Source organism: Equus asinus, chromosome 6 (assembly GCF_041296235.1).
Source record: "Equus asinus isolate D_3611 breed Donkey chromosome 6, EquAss-T2T_v2, whole genome shotgun sequence".
Classification (NCBI taxonomy): Eukaryota; Metazoa; Chordata; class Mammalia; order Perissodactyla; family Equidae; genus Equus; species Equus asinus.
In genome coordinates, this window is record NC_091795.1 from 94,081,155 (window position 1) to 94,102,785 (window position 21,631).

General features: G+C 37.5%; 1 protein-coding gene across 2 annotated transcripts in view; it reads left to right on the top strand.

Annotated features, from left to right (window-relative positions):
• NOL10 (nucleolar protein 10) overlaps positions 1 to 21,631 on the top strand; it is a 111,644-nt gene that overhangs the window by 5,473 nt on the left and 84,540 nt on the right. For both annotated transcript variants that reach the window (XM_014864599.3, XM_044771948.2), the window contains exons 3-11: positions 582 to 680; positions 3,349 to 3,426; positions 7,452 to 7,489; positions 8,711 to 8,847; positions 9,801 to 9,866; positions 11,245 to 11,305; positions 14,477 to 14,562; positions 18,662 to 18,740; positions 20,216 to 20,365. In XM_014864599.3, the coding sequence (XP_014720085.3) occupies positions 582 to 680; positions 3,349 to 3,426; positions 7,452 to 7,489; positions 8,711 to 8,847; positions 9,801 to 9,866; positions 11,245 to 11,305; positions 14,477 to 14,562; positions 18,662 to 18,740; positions 20,216 to 20,365 (794 nt within the window). The remainder of the gene's footprint in view (positions 1 to 581; positions 681 to 3,348; positions 3,427 to 7,451; positions 7,490 to 8,710; positions 8,848 to 9,800; positions 9,867 to 11,244; positions 11,306 to 14,476; positions 14,563 to 18,661; positions 18,741 to 20,215; positions 20,366 to 21,631) is intronic.

Consider the following 21,631-nt stretch of genomic DNA (forward strand, 5'->3'; position numbering starts at 1 on the left):
GACACTAGTGGCTTAATGTTTATTCTGTTCCCCATTTATTCACATCTTAAGACTGGAAGTTTGATGCACTATTATGGACGTTTCCTTTTTCAATTAATGATGATACTCTTTCCTTTTTTTTTTTTTTAAAGATTTTATTTTTCTCCTTTTTCTCCCCAAAGCCCCCCGGTACATAGTTGTATATTTCATTGTGGGTCCTTCTAGTTGTGGCATGTGGGACGCTGCCTCAGCGTGGTCCGATGAGCAGTGCCATGTCCGCGCCCAGGATTCGAACCAACGAAACACTGGGCCGCCTGCAGCGGAGCGCGCGAACTTAACCACTCGGCCACGGGGCCAGCCCTGATACTCTTTCCTTTTTAAAAAGTCAAAATAAAAAATAAAAAACTTAGCTTAGAAACATAGTGTATGACCCAAGAACTCTTGCTGTGTAGTGGGTGAGGCCGTCCCAGTGTGCTCCCAAGGCTGGGGGCACTGGGCCTGATGGACCTGTTTGCAGTGACTGCTCTGAAAGCTTTTTCTCCCTGTGATAGAGAGTAAACACATGGTAGTTAAACCAGTTAATTTATTTTCTCTCTTTGTAGATGTCCGTAGAAGAATTGAACTTATTCAAGATTTTGAAATGCCTACTGTTTGTACCACTATTAAAGTGTCAAAAGATGGACAGTATATTTTAGCAACGGGTAAGCATCTTTTTGGTTATGATTTACATACATTTCATAGCAGGAAATGCCATGGTGAGAAAAGTCACTTTTTTTTATTACCCTAACGTTTTATTATGAAAAATTTCGAACATACAAAGTTATTGAAAAAAATTTACAGTGAACATCCATTTACCCACCACCTAGATTCTGCATTAGTTTGCTCTATTTGCTTTTTTACATATTTATCCTACCTATCTTTCTGTCCAACCATCAGTCCATCCTGGTTTTTGATGCATTTCCAAGCAAGTTGCAGATATCAGTATACTTCACCCCTAAATACCTCAGCATATATATCATTAACTAGAGTTCAGTATTTGCTTATAGGTTTTTTTAAGGTAAATTTACATAGAGTGAAATGCACAAATCTTAAGTATACCGTTTGATAAGTTGACGAATACATACACTTGTGTAGCCCAGACCCCTATCAAGATATAGAAATTTCCTTTCATCCAGAAACTTCCTTCATTCCCCTCATGGTCAGTCCCTGCTTCCACCCATGCATAGGCATCCACTCCTGTGACTGATTTTTTCACCAAAGCCTGTCTTAGAACTCTATATAAATGCAGTCATATGCTTTATGTATTCTTTTTGTCTAAGATTTATTTCACGTAGGACTTTATATTTGAGATTCATACCTGTTGTTTATATGTGTCAGTAGTTTGTTCTTTGTTTTTTATTACCAGATAGTATTTCCTTATTGGAATATATCATGGTTTATTTATGCATTTTCCATTTGATGGACACCTGGGCTATTTTCATTTTTTGGCCATTGTTTATAAAGCACTATGAACAGTCTTATACAAGTCTGTTATGAGGACATTGCTGGGCTGTAGGGTAGGTGTATGCTTAGTTTGATTAAAAAACTGCCAGGGTTTTTTCCAAAGTGATCAGATCATTTTACACTCCCACAAACAATGAATGAGAGTTCCAGGAAAGATCACTTTTTTCTTTTTTTTTTTTGAGGAAGATTAGCCCTGAGCTAACATCTGCCGCCAATCCTTCTGTTTTTGCTGAGGCAGACTGGCCCTGAGCTAACATCCACGCTCATCTTCCTCTGCTTTATATGTGGGACACCTACCACAGCATGGCTTGCCAAGCAGTGCCATGTCTGCACCCGGGATCCGAACTGGTGAACCCCGGGCCGCCGAAGTGGAACATGCGAACTTAACTGCTGCACCACCGGGCCAGCCCAAGATCACTTTTAACATAATGATTTGCTGTATCACATACTAATATTTTTTATGTCACTAAGGTATTCATCAGTATCAAAAAGCCATGAAATATAGGGAACTTTTAATGTGTTATCATTTAGAACAGCATTACCCAACCTGTTTTAGTTGTGATTTTGGTACATATATCCTGTGTATTGTCCACATAACGTTTTTTAATCTGCTTTAACATTACCCATCTATATCCCTTTTGCAACCATTTTCTTATTTGACAGAACGTTTATACATCTGCATGCCAGTGTCTTTTGTTCTGTGTTGATGGTTGTCTCAGTTGACTAACACTGTCCACATTTCAAGCCTCCAGTTTTATGTTCAGAATATATATGTGTATAGTTTCACACATGTAAACAATTACCTATTATGTAATATATACTATATATTATATATAGTGTCTGTGTGTATATATACACTATACTATATACTATTTTTAAATGAGATCTTGGGCTTTGATCCATGCCGGTAAACACAGGACTCCCTCCTTCCTTTTTTTTAAAAATATCTTTATTAGTTTTAAAAATCAACCTTTTTCTTTTCCTGATTGCAAACATGATAAACTTATAAAAAATGGAAATATTATAGAAATACATAAGATAAAATGTAAAAGGCCCTAAAATTGCACTTTGCAGAGAGAGGCAATCACTCTGCTAGTCCTCCAGCTTTTTTCTGTACAAATTACTACATTATCCCTGTTGAGTTTTACAAAGGTGGGGTCGTACTGTGGTGCTCCCCCGGCTCTTCGTACTCACTCTCTCACTTTGCACTGTGGTTTGGCAGCTTTCCATGTCAGTAATTACAGGCCTGCGTCATCCTCTTTATGAGCTATATAATGATTTACTGTCATTTATTTAACCATTTCCCTATTAGTGGACATTGTTTTTGCTTTCAGTTTTTGACCATTTGTAAACAGTGCTGCAACGAACATCTCTCATGTCTTTGGTACACTTGTGGGTGTGTTTCTGTAGAATAAATTTGTATAAGTTGAAATACAGGTTCAAGGTGTATAAACAAAACATATAAATACAGGTATTGCCAGATTGTAGAATTTGTGACAGTTTGTGCTAATCCCCAAAGTACGAGTGTACTTTTTTTTAACATCGTCACTAACACAGATATTAACCATCTTTTCATCTTTGCCATTCTGATGGACAAAAACTATTTCATTGTTTTAATCTTCTTTGTTAGATAATTTGTGAAGTTTATTAGTTATTTGTATTTCATTTTCTATGACTTCTTTGTTTGTATCCTTTGTGCCTTTCCCCTTGCGATGTTGGGAGGGCTGCTTTTAAGTTCTTTTCCTTTGATATGGTTATCATGAATCCGGCTTACCTCTGAACAGAAAGTGTACTCAACATATCAATGAGATAGTGATAATGAAAAGTATGTCCTTAGGTTTTACATCATCTTAATTTTTTTTACAGGAACATATAAACCTCGGGTTCGATGTTATGACACCTACCAGTTGTCCCTGAAGTTTGAAAGATGTTTAGATTCAGAAGGTAAGTAAGAGGTTAAATTTGAATTCATGAAAATAACTTTTTATACAAGCATGCCTTGGAGATATGGTGGGTTCAGTTCCCAACCACCACAATAAAGTGAATATCACAATAAAGAAAGTCACATAAATTTTTTGGTTTCCCAGTGCATGTAAAAGTTATGTTTACACTATACTGTACTCTGTTAATTGTGCAATAGCATTATGTCTAAAAAGACAATGTACATACCTTAATTAAAAAAAACCTTTATTGCTAAAATATTATAACCATTATCTGAGCCTTCAGCAAGTCCAAATCTTTTTGTTGGTGGAGAGTCTTGCCTCGGTGTTGATGGCTGCTGACTGACCAGGATGGTGCTCACTGAGGGCTTGGGCGGCTGTGGCAATTTCTTAAAACAGGACAACAATGAAGTTTGCTGCTTCGATTGACTCTTCCTTTCATGGTTTCTCTGTAGTACGTGACGCTGTTTGATAGCTTTTTACCCACAGTAGAACTTCTCTCAAAATTGGAGTCAGTCCTCCCAAACCTTGCTGCTGCTTTATCCACTGTTTATGTAAATCCTTTCTTGTCATTTCAATAGTCTGCACAGCATCTTCACCAGCATTAAATTCCATCTTAAGAAACCACTTTCTTTGCTCATCCGTAAGAAGCAACTCCTCACCCGTTAAAGTTTTATCACGAGATTGGAGCAATTCAGTCACTTCTTTAGGTTTCACTTCTAGTTCCAGTTCTCTTGCTCTCGCATTTGCAGTTCCTCCCTCCACTGAAGTCTTGAACCCCTCAGAGTCATCCATGAGGGTTGGAACAACTTCTTCCAAACTCCTGTTAACATTGATATTTTGACTTCTTCCCATAAATCCTGAATGTTCTTAATGGCATCTAGAATGGTGAATTCTTTCCAGAAGGTTTTCAGTTTACTTTGCTCAGAGACATCCAGAGGAATCTCTATCTGTGGCAGCTATGGCCTTACCAAATGTATTTCTTAAATAATAAGACTTGAAAATTGAAATTACTCCTTGCACCTTGGGCTGCACAGTGGCTGTTGTGTCACCAGGCATGAAAACAACATTAATTTCACCGTATATCTCCATCGGAGCTCTTGGGTGACCCAGGTGTATTGTCAGTGAGAAGTAATATTTTGAAAGGAATCTTTTTTTTCTGAGCAATAGGTCTTAACAGTGGACTTAAAATATTCAATAAACCTTATTGTAAACAGATGTGCTGTCATCTGGGCTTTGTTGTTCCATTCATTGAGCATAGGCAGAGTAGATTTAGCATAATTCTTAAGGACTCTAGGATTTTCAGAGTGGTAAATGAGCATTGGCTTTAACTGAAAGTCAACAGCTGCGTCAGCCCCTAACAAGAGAGTCAGCCTGTCCTTTGAAACTTTGAAGCCAGGCATTGACTTCTCCTCTCTAGCTATGAAAGTCCTAGATGGCAACTTCTCCAATAGAAGGCTGTTTGATCTACATTGACAGTCTCTTGTTTAGTGTAGCCACCATGATTAATGATGTTTGCTGAATCTTCTGGATGACTTGCTGCGGCTTCTACGTCAGCACTTGCTGCTTCCCCTTGCACTTTTATGTCATGGAGATGGCTTCTTTCTCTAAACCTCTTGAACCAACCACGGCTAGCTTCAAAATCTTCTTCTGCAGCTTCCTCCCCTCTCAGCCTTCACAGAATTGAAGACAGTTAGGGCCTACCTGTGGGTCAGGCTTTGGCTTGAGGGAACGTTGTGGCTGGTTTGCTCTTCTATCCAGACCACTAGAACTTTCTCCATATCAGCAATAAGGCTGTTTTGCTTTCTTGTCATTCATGTGCTCACTGGAGTAGCACTTTTAATTTCCTTCAAGAACTTTTTCTTTGTATTTACAACTTGGTTAGCTGTTTGGCACAAGAAGACCTCAGCCTGTTTTAGCTTTCAACATGCCTTCCTTGCTTTAAAGTGAGAGATGTGCGACTCTTCCTTTCACTTGAACGGTTAGAAGCCCTTGTAAGGTTACTAATAGCCTACGTTCAATATTGTGTTTCAGGGACTAGGGAGGCCTGAGGAGAGGGAGAGAGACAGGGGAGTGGCCAGTGGGAGCAGTCAGAACACAGCATTTATTGGTTGAGTTCACCATCTTACGTAGGTGGTTTGTGGCACCCCGAAACAATTACAGTAGCAACGTCAAAGATCACCGATCACAGATCGCCGTAACGTATGTAATAATAATGAGGAGGTGTGAAATATTGCAAGAATTACCAAAACGTGACACAGATATGAAGTGAGCAAATGCTGTTGGAAAAATGGCACCAATAGACTTGTTTGACGCAAAGTTGCCACAAACCTTCAATTTGTAAAAATAGTATCTGCGAAGCGCAATAAAACAGAGTGCAATAAAACGAGGTATGCTTATGTTTGGCTGCTTTTCTGCTCATTAAAATGGGAACAGGTTGTGTATTAGTTGTCTTTGCTGGGTAACAAATTACCATAAACGTGGCCACTTAACACATCCATTTGTTGGCTCACAGCTCTGTAGAAGTCCATCCAGGCCCTGCTGTGTGCTGTGCTCAGGGCTGGACTCAAGGCCTCAGCCACGTGGGACTCTTATTCAGAGGCTCTGGGCAAGCTTCGTTTTTAAACTTTCAGGTGTTTGGCAGAATGCAGTTTGTTGTGGTTGTAGTCCTGCGGTTCCTGTTTCCTGCTGACTGTCAGCCTGGGGCTACTCTTAGCTTCTGGAGGCTTCCTGCATTCCCTGTCATCACCTCGTCCCCTCTACCTTCAAACCAGCAACAGCCTACTGAATCCTTCTTGTGCTTCGAATCTCTCTGACTTCCCCTTCTGCCGCCAGCTGGAGAAAACTCTGCCATTGAAGGGCTCATGTGATTATAAATCTCCCCTTTGCCATATAATGTGACGTAATCATGGGAGTGATGTCATCACATCCACAGATTCCACCCACATTCTCCAGAAGAGGGACCTATACAAGGGGGAAGGTCGGTGGTGTCATTCTTAGAATTCTGCCTAGCACAGAGGGCAGGTTGAAACAGGAGAGTTCAGGTATTTTTATCTGGTGGACTCGTGTTTGAGATTGAGGGAAAAGAAGTTTTAACCTGTTTCACACTTTTGTTTTTAAAAACAATGCAAATTCCATGTGCTGCTAATGAAAACTGTTTTCACTCTTTACTTTTGTTTAGCAGGTATACTATGAGTGAGTAAAAAGTTACTGTTATCTTTTTTCTTTCCTTTTTTTTGTTGAGGAAGATTCACACAGAGCTAACATCCCTGCCAGCCTTCCTCTATTTTGTGTGTGGGTCACTGCCACAGCATGGCTGATGAGTGGTGTAGGTCTGCACCTGGGATCTGAACCTACAGACCCCGGGCTGCTGAAGCACAGCACACAGAACTCAACCACTACACCATAGGGCCAGCCCCATGTTATCTTTTTTTAAAGCAACACTTTTTTAGTGTTTTTCAGTGTCTATTATTTTATTTTGAACATCTCAGAAAAACCGTGGCAAAATTTAGAAGTCATTATGTTTGATGAATTTACTTATTTTTTTTATTAAAGATTTTATTTTTCCTTTTTCTCTCAAAGCCCCCCAATACATAGTTGTGTATTTTTAGTTGTGGGTCCTTCTAGTTGTGGCATGTGGGATTCCGCCTCAGCATGGCTTGATGAGCGGTGCCATGTCTGCACCCAGGATCAGAACTGGTGAAACCCTGGGCCTCCAAAGTGGAGCTCGCAAACTTAACCACTCGGCCATGGGGCCGGCCCCTAATTTACCTATTTTTAATTTGATTCAGTTCAGCAGAAAATCTAGTTGATCTGTATTGAGAAATTATAAGGCTTTTGATTTTCCATTTGGTGTTTTTGGGGCAATTTAAAATGGCAACTTTGTTCTTGATGTAGGGACAAACAAGGAAAACAAGAGCCAGCATTTGTATATAATTTTTGTGTTGAATTAGAATCTTTGCATCTTTGGATTTTTATTAAAAAGCAGAATGATAATTTTATTTTTTCTTACTATTTCTTGTTTTCCAGTTGTCACCTTTGAAACTTTGTCTGATGACTATTCAAAGGTATGCTTGAGAGCATTGGTTTGTATTGACTATACTTGAGAAATGAATGAGTGGAATTTGTTTTTATGATAAGTATTTTTACGATGTTCCCATTGTTAAAATAAAACCTATCATTTTTGGTTAATATATTTTTATGGTTTGTCACATGTATGATCCATAGTATCTTTTAAAACAACAGTGATAGAGATACCTTTGGCAAGTCTAAGACCAAAATAAGCTTTGCGTATCGCAGATGAAACTTTATTTATGTTTGTAAGGATTGGTAGCAGTCATCATTTTTGGACCACTTTATATTCTAAATGTGTGATTTTCATCCTTGCATTTAAATTAGTGTTATTTGCTGGATTGCTTTCATTTTCTTGTTCACATGTGAAAGGTGAAAGAGTAGAGTACATTGATTTTCTTAACCCTGCAAATAAATGGTTGTGGCATATTCTGAAATACAAAACACAACTAAGTGTGTATATATTTTCTTTCTTTTTTTGGTGCCATTAGTCCGTCTTTCAGTTCTTGTGGTCATTTTCAACAGAATATTGTCAGTAAAGTGCCTTATTCAATTTAAAGTGAAACATTTTTAGTGATGTCAGATGTCATCTTGAAGGAAAACTGAGTTTTCTGAGCTGATACGGCTTTATACATTGTCTTCAGTTCTGGGAACTGTGGACTATGGTTTTATCCTTTTGCCTGTGGCAGCCATTTAACATGTGATTTGGGACATATAATTTTGTAATGTATTTTCTCTAGATATTGATAAATTTGCTTTTAAATACTATCTGCAGATTTTTAAGATATCTTCATAATACATTAGAGTTAAATTTATACAAGCTGTGATCAAACCGTGTGTGATGATTGTGAGATTATTAAAATGTGTTCTTAAGTAAAGTAAGAAACCATTCATTGAGCTTACTGAGCGGTGCTCTCTAGAAGATGCGGGTACCAGATAAGTGAAGGACATTTGTCTTAAGTTGTTCAGTTCAGATGTGAGGTTTGCAGAAAAACTATTTAGGGTGCAGGAAGGCATCGAGAAGCCAATGGAGAGGTTTGGTTCTTAATCACAGTCTTTCATCATGATGGAGAGTTGTGTGTATACACAAGTGTTTACAGAGAGAGGAGGGTAAGAGAGGTCAGAGCTGTCCTTGCTTTGCCAGTTTTGATAATGATGATAAAATAAACCCTTTACCTAGAAACCTAGGCAAACTAATTTTCTTGTTTCATTTTCAGATTGTCTTCTTACATAATGATAGATACATTGAATTTCATTCACAATCAGGTTTTTACTATAAAACCAGAATACCAAAGTTCGGGAGAGACTTCTCTTACCATTATCCATCCTGTGACTTGTACTTTGTTGGCGCAAGGTATTGGGTCTAAATCCTCTTTGTTTTCTCCTTTCCGACTTCTCAGACAACTTCTGTTCTTAAAACTGAGGAGCGGGGTTAAAAGAAGAATAATGCGTGACCCCTGCCTTTCAGTTTCTCAGAGGGTGTAGTTCCGAAGTGACTGGCTCCCTTACGAGTGACGTCGTTGACTTTTATTAACATGGTGCTCTCAATCTAGAGAGAAACGACGGTAACCTAATTGGTGCTGAAAGCAGTTTCTTAGGCCCGTTGCACGGCATTTTAAAACTCTGAATTCTTAAATGCTACCTTTTTTTATGATTATACATATAATATCCATTTTAGAAAATTGGGAAAATATAAAAATATATAACAAAGAAAAAAATCACCCATAATTATGCAACCCAGAGGAAACCCTTATTAGTGTTTTATTGTGTTTCCTTCTAGTCTTTTCTTATATACACATGTGTATATGTTTTGGATCTTGTATTCCTCCTGTTATTTGTAAATACGGTCATGTTTCTTCACAACGGGGATACATTCTGAGAAATGCGTCGTTAGGTAATTCTGTTGTGGTGCGAACATCGTTGAGTGTGCTTGCACAAACCTAGATGGTCAGCCTCCTGCCCACCTGGGCTGTATGGTACAGATCGTATGGAACCGCCTTAATCTGTGGGTCTGCACTCATGTGTGCAGTTCTTTCTTGATGGAAATGTCATTGTATGGCACATGATTGCAATATTCCACTTAATGGCTTCATAATATTTTCATGGCACATGTGTGGTTTCAAATCACTTTTCTGTATAAACAAACTCACAAATAAGGTGGTTATTTTTAGGTTTAGAATACATTTTTCTATCAGTTTTTACAAAGGGAATGCCTTAGCAATAAAATATATTTCTAAAAATTACATTTACTTGAAGAAAAGTTCATTTTAGTTTACCAGATTTTTAACTTTATTCGTTACTTTGCAGCTCTGAAGTTTATAGGCTAAACTTAGAACAAGGACGGTACCTGAATCCTCTACAAACTGATGCTGCGTGAGTATTTTGTCAGAATACTGCCATGTTTATTTTGGCCAGGAGATGGAGCCAGATACTGAAGTCACCACATGTCCTGTGTTGCATTTAAGCAGAGCTCTGGGCAACTTAGTCAACACGAGTACTGTTAAGTTTTCTTCTTAAACAAAAAATTCACCGAAAGACCTGATGTCTTAAAATTAAAAAAATTTTTTTTATTGTTTTTTGTGGTTTTTAAAATTTTTCATTCATGATTTTGTTTTGTGATATTTTCTCTTGTGGAGAAGTTTTGAATTAACTTGGAGTACCATTTTGAAAATTTTATTTTTTGTGTTTTTTCTAGCAGACATTTAAGGCTTTTTTCAAGTTTTCCTTTTGTCCAATGTTATAGTCTACATTTTTGTTTTATTTAAAGAAATCCTTTGGGAATGAATCTGTCATAATAATATTAATACTGAGCAATAACAAAAATAATAGTGAAAGTGCTTACTACGTGCTAGGCACTATTTAGTATTTAATGTATATATAATAACTCACTTTAGACTTGTAACACATTTTTATGGTAGGTACTATTGTTATCTCCATTTTACAGATAGGGCAGAGAGGCTCAGAGAGAGTAAGTAGCTTGTCCAAGGTCACACAGCTAGGATTCTTCTTCTCTGTGTATATAAGGAGCTTGTTGAATTTTCCTTATTGCTTTCAAAGGGTTTTTAAAGGTTAGAAGAACTCATAGTGATAAAAAGCAAGTAAACTCTTGGTATTTTCTTTTCACTTTGGCTTGAAATGCTCTTATTTTCTTTAAAAAAATTTATAGTGGCTTCATGATGCCTTGTTGAATAATAAAAAGTTACCTGCTCCTTAGCTGCGTAATTTCCTGTTTATAATAACAGCTGCTGTTTATTGAGTATCTTGTAAACTCTGGACATTGTGCTGAACATTCTGTAGTTTTTTAGTTTAATCCTCACAGCAGCCAACTGAGGTAGGTGAAATGCTCATTTTACAGGAAAAGAAAACTAGGCTTAGATAGTGTGCCCTGCTCAGGTCTCAGGATCAGCAGAGTCAGAGCTCGTGTTCTTCGTGCCGTGGGAGAAAATGCATTGAGGAAGTGGAAAGAACCTTTATCCTCCTGGCAGCAGAATAGTATTTCAGAAGGAGGTCCTTTCTTGTCTCATCCCCTGGCAGACAGAGTGTCACCCTGGGCATCAGAGACTCTGGTGGCCGGGTGCCACGCCCTAACCCTTCGTGCCTCAGTGTTTTCACGTGCAGAGGCTGAGGGCGAATCTGCGTGTCTTCTTTTACCATGGAATCAGATTGGCTGTTTACTTAGAAAGTTTGTTCAGTATCCCTCCCCACTAAAGTAGATGCTAATACTTTCTCCCTTATTGCTTTACTGTTTTAGGGAGAATAATGTTTGTGACATAAATTCGGTGCATGGCTTATTTGCCACAGGAACAGTAGAGGTAAGCATCCGTGGACTTTATCTTTTTAAATATTTGTTTCACATTTGATAATGAATGGGGTTTTGTTTAAAGATAGAGTTGTTAGGTTGCTCAGAGCAGGGTGCTAATGAAGTGAGAAGCCACTGGTTTGCTTTTTGTATGGAGCATTGGTAACTTCCACACAGGGACACAGCTGTGCTCTTGGTGCGGACTGTGCCTCGTTACTCATCTGATTTGGCTGTATTGACGTGGGTCATCTCGAGCTAGGTGCGAAGTGACTGCTGGGCTGCCAGCTCCGGGGGAGCAGTGTGACAGCCAGTCTTGCCCTTCACAGGAGGCAGTCTGTCCTGGAGTCCCAGCTCTCTGCTGCCTACTTGTTTCATGACTGCATTGCTTTCCCTGGGGCTTAGGTTCCTCATTGGTGAAATGCAGATAGTAATACTTACCTTGCTGGCTTGATAGAGGTGCTGGTGAGAATCCCATGAAACAACCCATATGAAAATGTTATAAACTGTAAAGGCACGGAGGGTCATGATTCGTACATCCTGGATAGTAGCATTCAATAAAGACACAATACTATCTTTTTAAATCATAATACTTTTGAATCAGTGTCCTTCATACTTGTTAAGGATTTTTCTCAGTTTACATTTTTAGTTACAATAATGATAAATTATTCATAGTAAAAAAAGAAAAAGCAGTTATGTCAGAAACCTTATTTAAAAAGCGTCTTCTTGTGCCTTCCCGTCACCAAATCCTGTGCCCTAGAGGTAACTCTTTAATGAATGGTTTGCAGTGTTATCCTTTCAGGGTTTGTTTGGTTTTTTTTTGTATATACAGATATGCATGTGTGTTAGTAATATATTTTTCAAAGTTTTTTGCAAAAATGAAATTATACCATGGTTTTCCATTTGCTTTTTTTTTTTAGCAGTGGTATATAATGTGTATCTTTATACATTGGTACTTAAAATTACTTAAAATGCTAAACTAATTTTCTAAAACCAATGGATAGGATTCTATTATTTTAATGTACTATATTAAACCAATCCCATCTGGATGAAATTTAGGTCTCTTGATACTTATTATTTTTATGTTAAGAGATTAGGATTTGCAAGGGGACCTGTGAGGTTGATTTAATAGAAATATGTAAAACTATGTTGAATGTGTTATAATACTATCACGCCAATGAAGCATTCTTTTGGTAATTACTTTTCTTGAGATTACCAAGGGAATGTTTTAAAGTAGTCTCCTCGAAAAAATAGTTTTTAAAGAGTCCTTGCAGAGCAGTCTCCACTAGATATCAGGAAACATGCTCTGTAAGAGAAGTTCTGCTTAATAAGTGGGCTACTCTTTCCCAAGCTGTTTTAAGACCAGCCCTGAGATGTGTTGAGCGGTGAGTAGACCCCTCCAGCCCAAAGGTTGGGGTTCCTGAAACTTCTTGATTACTGGGGACTTGAAATTTGATATGCACAGTCAGACCAGACTTTATTTTTTATTTTTTTTTAAAGATTGGCCCTGAGCTAACATTTGTTGCCAATCTTTTTTTTCTTCTTCTTCTCCCCAAAGCCCCCCAGTACATAGCTGTATATTCTAGTTGTAGGTCCTTCTGGTTCTGCCATGTGGGACGCCACCTCATCATGGCTTGAGTAGTGCTGGGTCTGCCCAGGATCTGAACTGGCAAAACCCTGGGCCACTAAAGTGGAGCATATAAACTTAACCACTCTGCCACGGGGCCGGCCCCAAGCCAGACTTTAAAAATTCATTTTTACATTAATTTTGATACTGTATATCAAGTAATTTTGATTTCTTGTGTGAATTATTATAATATTTATTGTCAAAATCAGAGAGTAAGCGATTGCATTTTGTGCTTTTCACAGTATGTAAGAGTGCAGGCTTTAGCAAGAGGAGTATTGAAATTTAGGTCACTGAAAATCAATATGGTTAAAAAAAGCATTTTGTCTTTCCTCTGGAATTTATCTACATACTCATTTTTTGTTTTTGAAATATGGCTTTTCTTTTCTCTGTCTGTAAAGTCTGTTAACTCACTTTGAGAAGACTAGACCATTTGGAGTTAGTGCTGCATGTGATAAGATTTCTCCTCCCTTAGCTTTGTGACAGACACATTGGTAATAATATTAAATGATTAATGAGATCAAGCCTTCTGAGTCTATTCAAGGTCTTGCTTTTCAAGGTGGTTAAGGTAGTAAACAATTTTTTTAATATCTGTGTATGTTTATAGTTTTTTATCATTGTAAAATCAAATAATACAGAAGAGTAAAAAGTGAGAAATGTAGTTCCCTCCGCCCTGGTCCATGCCTGTGTCCTTAGGTAAACACTGTTCACATTTGTTCTCTCCTCTCAGAGGTTTCCCTATGTTTGCGCAAACGTTTTTAAAAAGACAGTGGCCTCATACTGTTTTTACATAGACTGCTTTTTCGCGAGCTGACTGCGGACATGTTTCTAGTACATGTATGTCTGCGTCATTCTCTGTAGCCGCTCTTCAGTGGGTTATGCCACTTGCTTCCTTGCTCTGGTGTTTGAAGTTCTTGTTTTCATTTCTTTGCTTTATTTTCCCTCAGCCTTTTATTTTAAAAAAAATGTACACCTTCTGAAAAGTTAAAAACGTAGTTCACTGATCACTTATTTATATACATTTTTCACATTTGCTTTCTTCTTTTTTTAATAAAAATGTGTGTGTGTGTGTATATATATATATAAAAGTTTTCTGAACTGTTTGAAAATAAGTTGGAGACCTTATGACATTTTAGTCCTGACTGCTTCTAAAATGTTTTTCTTAAAAACAGAGACTTTCTCCTATAAAATCATAACACTGTTATCATAGCTAAGAAATTTAACGCTGATACAATAATACTACATAATTATTTAACATTGACACAATAATATTTAAATATTTAAACTTTCCCAGTTATACCAAAATGTCTTTCATAGCTCCTGCCCCGTCCACCCTACCACCCAAAACCAGGGTCCAGTCAAGGATCATGCACTGCACTTTGGACCTTTTTTCTTTCTTTTAAGTAAAGAGAAATTCAGGCCGTGGTAAAACATTTAACAGTACTAAAAAGGGTATGAGGTAAAAAATTTTTATTCCCTATGTTAATAAGACTTTTTTGGTATTTGTCTAAAAATTTTCTAGTAGCAGTTATTATTTAAAATTACTATTTTTTGTTTGTTTAGGGTCGAGTGGAATGCTGGGACCCAAGAACTCGAAGCAGAGTTGGCCTGTTAGACTGTGCATTAAGTAGTGTCACAGCAGATTCAGAGTAAGTAGAAATTCATTTGCGCTTTAAATATTCATCAGCTTCTGATTTAAACAAATGTGTCAATACTGAATTAAAATCAATTGCCAGAGGGTGAAATTCTTCAGACTTAATCTGTGGTTGTAGTTTTTGTGATTGTTTTATATAAAAATCCTCCCCTGTGAAAGCTCACTAAGAGGGTCAGCCAGAATTCTCTCTCTGTATTCTCTGAAGTCCTGCATAGAATGCATATTTGATCAGTTGCCGTGGAATTGTATTAAAACAAATACACTGTAGGCATTTATATTTCCAATTCTGTAGGCTCTAGTGATAGAAGGAGGAGTCCACAAGCAAAAAGATGTGCTTTGAAGTCCAGGGTCGAGAGAAGCAAGTGTTTTGGTATTTTCTTATTCCTGTTTGCCACTTCCTACCTTTAAAACAATTAGCAAGGTAGCACATACTTGCGGCATGTAAGAACTGTAGGCCCCTGCCCTTTTCTCCACTCACGGGAGTGGGCACTGTTGGACTGTTTGGTCCATATGTTTTCAGGCGTTTTTCTCTGTTCATATTAACACATAATGCGGACATAACCACTCTTGGTCAGATCCTTGGCGTGGGGTTGTTTGCTGTATTCAGTTCAGGAGCCCCCTTTCTCGGGGCTCTTGATATTCGTAGTAATGTGACTTTACTAGCATTTCCTCATTTCAGTTGCTCAAATATTTATCTATAGTTGTACCATATGGGAGGTGGAGTGTTTGATGGGTGGGCTACAGAGAGAGTGTGACCCCTCTAAATTATTGCAGAATTTTGTATGATTTGCATTTTTCTGGGAGAGAGAAGAATTCTATATAGCTCTTTCTTTTGGAAAAAAAAAATCAGCTTGTATAAAGCATCCTTGACCTAGAAAAAAGTTAAGAATCACTGAATTTGAAAGACATCTCTTTCTAATGCATACACCTTTCCCTATGTGATAACTAAAGAAGTTGATTTTTTTCGTGTTTTGATTATGACATTTAAAAGGAGTATAAGAAATTTTTTTCTTGACTGTTAGTGAGTTTTACTAAAGTGATACTAATGAACAACTTTGTTAATCATGGTATGGCGTATAGTATATTAAACAGTTTTAAAGTGGGAAATTCATTCTAGATTTGTTTTTAGAATTAGACATTTTTATTATGAAATATAATACACATGCAGAAAATCTCATAAAACATTAATATACAGACTACTGAATTATTATGAACCTTTCCATTTGTTAAAAGAATAAACTAGTGGAAAATGCTTCTCAATTTCATTTTGGTATGAAAGAAAAGGAATCAGAAATCTGCATCTTTTTGGAAAGCAGGAGATAGTTATAGGTGAACGGTATTCACATACTCCATAGGAAGTAGAGAGGTTAGTTTCCTCTTACTCAGACATTAGCTTGTCTTTGAAGTAGAGTGAAGAGACTTGGGTTCTACTGCAAGCTCTGTCATTAATTGTTTCATCTTGAAAAAGTCGTTTAAGAAAACAGGCCAGCAGGATTTATTTGCAATGTTTCTTAAGGCTATTTTTACTTTAAATGTAATGACTACAATAGAAGTAACACTATAGAAAATTTAAAGAAGGGCTGTGAGAAAATATTCTTAACTGTGGTCTTGAGGAAGATGGGGGTATTTATTTTGCTTTTTTAAAATAGATATTGATTCACAAATATTTTTCAGTGGGCTTGTTTGTCCTTGGGGGTGAGGCATTTTTCAGCCGTCATGATGGAGGTTATTTTGTTTATTTAAAAAAAATAATTTGATTGTTTTGTAAAAATGATTTATACTTAGTGTAAAAAGATATTAAACAGTTTCAAAAACAGACAAAAGAAAGTAACGTGACCTCTGCGTACACACAGGCAGGTTTAATTTAAGTAACCAGGCCACTCTTGGTGCATGAAGGATGTTGATAGTTTTTTACTCTTAGACGTCTGTTTACGTTCTGTGATTATTTCCTGAGGAAAAATATCGAGAGCCTGCATTTCTGGGTTAAACAGCATACATGTGTTTAAGGATTTGGGTACACATTGCTAAATTGCCTGATGAAAAGGTAAAAGGTAAAAACAGGTCTACTCAGAATGCCCATTCTCCCACCCTCTTGCCCAAGGCATACATCGCATTTTAATAATACTAAAATGTCAGAAAGAGCCTGGGGATATCGATTAAATTCAGCATGGTACAAATAATAGCTGACAGATAGTATTTGCTGTTTTCTAGGTAGTGTTCTAAGTACTTTACGTTAACCTACCTAATACAACAACCACCTTTGATGTAGGTACTGACGTTGCATTCATTTTACAGGTGAGGAAATATTGACCAATGCGTAAGCCTGTAAGAATTCTTTTGCAGAAGCATACTTACTTCTAGGGAAAGATGTTCCAAGTATGCTGCTAAGTGGAAAAGCAGTCATACCAAGATGATGGAATTGAGAAGCATTTTCCATTAGTTTATTCTTTTAAAAAATGTAGAATGGTTCAGAATAATTCAGTAATCTGTACATTAATGTTGTATGAGATTTTCTGTATGTGTATTATAATTCACAATAAAAATGTCTAATCCTAAAAACAAATCTAGAATGAGTGAATTTCCCACTTTATAATTGTTTGATATACTGTACTCCATACCATGATTAACAAAGTTGTTCTTTAGTATTACTTTAGTAAAACTCACTAATAGTCAAGAAAAAAATTTCCTATAGGGAATTGTGAGTTTTATCATATTTCATAAGAAAAACAACATGGATGTAAATCACAGGGAAAAATTCTAGACGTGTACCAAAATGTTAAAAGTAGTTTTGATTGCTGATTCGGTGTCAGGTGATTTTATTTGGTAATTTTTTTATACTTTGCTTTATTTTTTCCTACACAAACGTTATAAGCTCTCACGTCTGTTATTTGACAGACATGGAGTTCTGGAAGGTGGAGCCAGTATAATGAGAGAAAGAAATATGTGTAAATATTGGATAGAGGAGAACAGGCTATCACTATTTGCAGATGATATCATTGTCTGCCTAAGAAACCCACTAGAATCAACTGGAAAACTATAAGAACTAATATGTGAGTTAAGTAAATTGGTTATAAAACAAATGTACAGCATCAGTGGCTTTGATATTCATCAGCAATATCCCGTTAGAAAGATACAATGGAAAGCAGTTTTCATTTATACCAGAAAAATTGTAAAATACTGAGGGATAAACTTAATAAGTACCTATCTGAAAAAAATGACAAAATTTTATTAAGAAAGAAAAAACATTTGAGTAAGTGAAGAAAAATAACATGTCACTGCACTGAAAAATAATTCTAGAGTTCATTTTGAAGAGTAAATGATTAAAAGTGACATGGATGCGAGGCCTCAAGGTTCCAAACTGATGCTCAGTGCAGTTACGGGCTGAGGCTTTAGGTGGCATAAGAGACTTGAGGATGCTAATAGTCGATGGCCGGGACTGTAGGTCCTGGTCCAGGACACACAGACAATAAGTAGTGAAATCAGGACTGTTGTCCTCTTCTGACTTGTCGTCTGGCTCCCTTCTACCAGAGACCATTGCTTTCAGTGCCGATGCTCTTGGTTGCTGAGTGAACAGCGTGTTCCAGATTCATGGCCATAGCCATTCATTATTCTGTCTTTTTACTTTTAGTCCCCACTTGGGGATTAGTCTTTTGTTTTATCTTGACATAGCTAACTTTAAAAATGGAAACGGGTGTACCCATGCCTGAATATAAAATAATTTCTTCTTAAGCAAAAAAGAGGATGTTTCTGTAAATAATCTTATCCTCACTTAATTAAAATAAAAGATATTTTCATACTGATCCTTTTCTATTGGTTTTGTATTTTGAGGAATTTTTTTTGTTTGTAGCTATTTTGAGAATATTGTTACAGTTTTTGAAGAAGGTAATGTACAGATTTTTAAAGGAAGGCTACATTTACATGTAAAGCTCATTTTTTATTTTGATTAAGAAAGTTTGGATACAATTACCTCCTAAACAGAAGGCTAGAAATAGAATTTTCCCCATTAGAATTGAAGTGAAGATTGATAAATGAATTTGTTGCTTGGAAGGAAGCTCGACCACATACACGTGGAACATGAATATTTTGCCTTTCAGGATAAACAGTTTACCAACAATCTCTGCTTTGAAATTTAATGGTGCCTTGACCATGGCGGTTGGAACGTCCACGGGGCAGGTAAGTATGTTTAAGTTGGAAACTTCACTCAAGTTCTTATTTCAGAGGTGTGTTTGTGTTGTAGGAAACATCAACAGATCTTTCACTGTGGGCACAGAAAATGAGGCATTATTGTTTTGGCCAGAGGGGCGAGTGTACTCCAGAATGCTCTATTATTTTAGGACCTTGAGAAATTCTGATTCTGGCCTTTCTGGTTGGTCTGAGAAGCTCTTGAGCTGCAGCCACAGTGGAATGTGCCTCAAGTGTTCTCTCTCTTTTTTTTTTTTCTAAGATACGCTTTTTGGTGAGAAGGATTGGCCCTGAGCTAACCTCTGTTGCCGATCTTCCTGGTTTTTTTTCTCCCCAAAGCCCCAGTACACAGTTGTACATCCTAGTTGTAGGTCGTTCTGGTGTCTTCTGTGTGTGACGCCACCATAGCATGGCCTGATGAGCGGTGCTTAGGGCTGTGCCCAGGATCCGAAGCAGCGAGCCCTGGGCTGCCAAAGTGGAGCGCACAGACTTAACCACTTGGCCACGGGGCTGGCCGCTCAGGTGTTCTCTTGACTGGGGTTTAGAACAGCATTTTCCAAAGTTTGGAATTCTATTAGATTCCTACTCTTGGAGACTCATTGTACATTTAAATGTGTATTGAAGGCTCTGAGAATTCCAGTAGACAAGAAGTGTGCTTAAGAAGTATTTCCAAAATTTATTTGTTCAAGGAAGCTTTTTTTCACCTAGCACCATTAACCACATCCCATGCACTGGGTGCTCAGTGGGACATACCTCAGCACGTGCTGTCTGAGGAGTCCAAATGAAATGGCTGCAGAGGTTTAATTCATCTTTTCTTTCTTTCTTTCAAGGCAGGGCCCACACACTTGTGTATTTGCTCTCCCCCCAGAACAGGTCTGAGATGCTGCTTCCAGTAGAGTTCCTGCCTCTGTCATCATGATCTAGAGAGGATCTGACACTGGGACTAGGATCTAGCTTCCCCAGGTCCCTGCCTCTAATGACAGGGCTCAGGAGAGACGCCTGCCCCTGCCCAAACAGTCATAGCCTTGCCACTGCCAGCTGCCTTCAATCTAACAGGACTGGGTTCATTATGCCTCTTCTTCTTGTTTCTGTCAGTCACCATGGCAGTGCCTGGTACATAGTAGGCCTTTGGTGTATGTATTTGTTGAGTTCACAAAAGACACAAATTCTTATAGACTTTCCTGTTTGTTCCTGTAGTAAAGCTCAGTAGCTCTCAATCCTAATGAGCCTAAAAATTACTCTCAGGGTTGAATTTATAAAACCATGTACTATAAGGGTAATTTAAGAGAGTTTTCTAGAATATTTTTGCCAGCCGACTTTAGAATCTTTGTACCCTGAGTAAGGGTATTCATTATGTTCATAAAAAGGTAATGAAACAAATGACAGCCATTACTCTAAGTTTTAAAATCTTGCTTTTTGAAATAAAATATTTGGTTTGTTTAAACAAATAACTCTTTTTCTTTTAGGTTTTATTATATGATCTTCGATCTGATAAGCCATTGCTAGTTAAGGATCACCAATATGGGCTGCCCATTAAGTCTGTTCATTTCCAGGATTCATTAGATTTGATTTTGTCAGCAGACTCTCGAATTGTCAAAATGTGGAATAAGAACTCAGTATGTATTTTTTTGTTGAAATTATTTATTTGCCTATTTTCCTGATGTTCCTTTTCTTTCATGGGTTCTTGAGGAAGAGATACCAGGTATCCATCTGGGAGTTTAGTTGGAAGTCAGTTACTTCAGGATAGATGATAGTCATATTTGGATAAAGTAGTCGGGATTGCTTTCTTTCTATTAAGAAGTTTTCCTGATTTGTTGGAACTGGCATGGATTTTTACCTGTACAGATAGGTAGAGAATAAATCTTGTTTAAAAACATTGATCCATGAGAAACCCCCTCAATCTTGAGGATCTCTCACACCCTTGGGAAAGTTTTTATAAGCTGCTAATTATCTTTCTATATCAATGTTATTATACATCTCAATTTCATACCTTTTCCCCATCTCAAACAATTGGATTTTAGAAATGACACCTTTATGCTAATTTCTTATAGTGTTTTTCTTAAAAACAATGTTTTCTTAAGAATGTTTGATGTTCTCTCCCTTCAACTCTAAGTTCTATATTGCTGATTTTAATATGCCTTCTGCTTTTCATTTTTCATTTTAAAACCTAATATTTTGAGAGAAGAGTAGAAGTTAGAGCATCAACCAAATGGGAGAGAATTCATTCAGTATAGCAGTTGCTTTGAAAGATTCTTTGCATTTAACTAATTACAAACTTAGCATCTTAAGTCAAGAAGTGTCACTTCTTTTTTTTTTTAAGGGTGAATGATAGGGTTTTTATGTAGCTTTGTTTTGGGTTTGTTGTTTTTTTTGGCTAGGAAAGATTCGCCCTGAGCTAACATCTGTTGCCAATCTTCCTCTCTTTTTTTCTCTCCCCAAAGCCCCAGGACAGAGTTGTATATTCTAGTTGTAAGTCCTTCTAGTGCTTCTGTGTGAGCCACTGCCACTGCATGGCCACTGACAGGCAATGGTGTGGTTCCTTGCCCGGGAGCCAAACCTGAGCTGCTGAAGTGGAGCGTGCCAAACTTTAACCACTAGGCCATCAGGGCTGGCTCCACTTCTTTTTTCAGAAAAATTCGTTTTTGAGATGAAGGGGTGGGAGGTCCAGGACCTCAGCATCGTTGCCAGAGGACAAGCATCAGTCTTCCCTTGGGGGCTGCCTGTGCTCAGGGCAGAGATGCTACGAGCAGCCCCATCACAATTCAGCTACTTGTCAGAATCCCTGGCTGCTTGGAGCATTACTTCGTTTTTGATTTGCATTTTGTTAGTTCCCGAAGTGTTGATCTTACTTTCTTTTCCAGAAAGTAAGTAGCTTTTTTCAG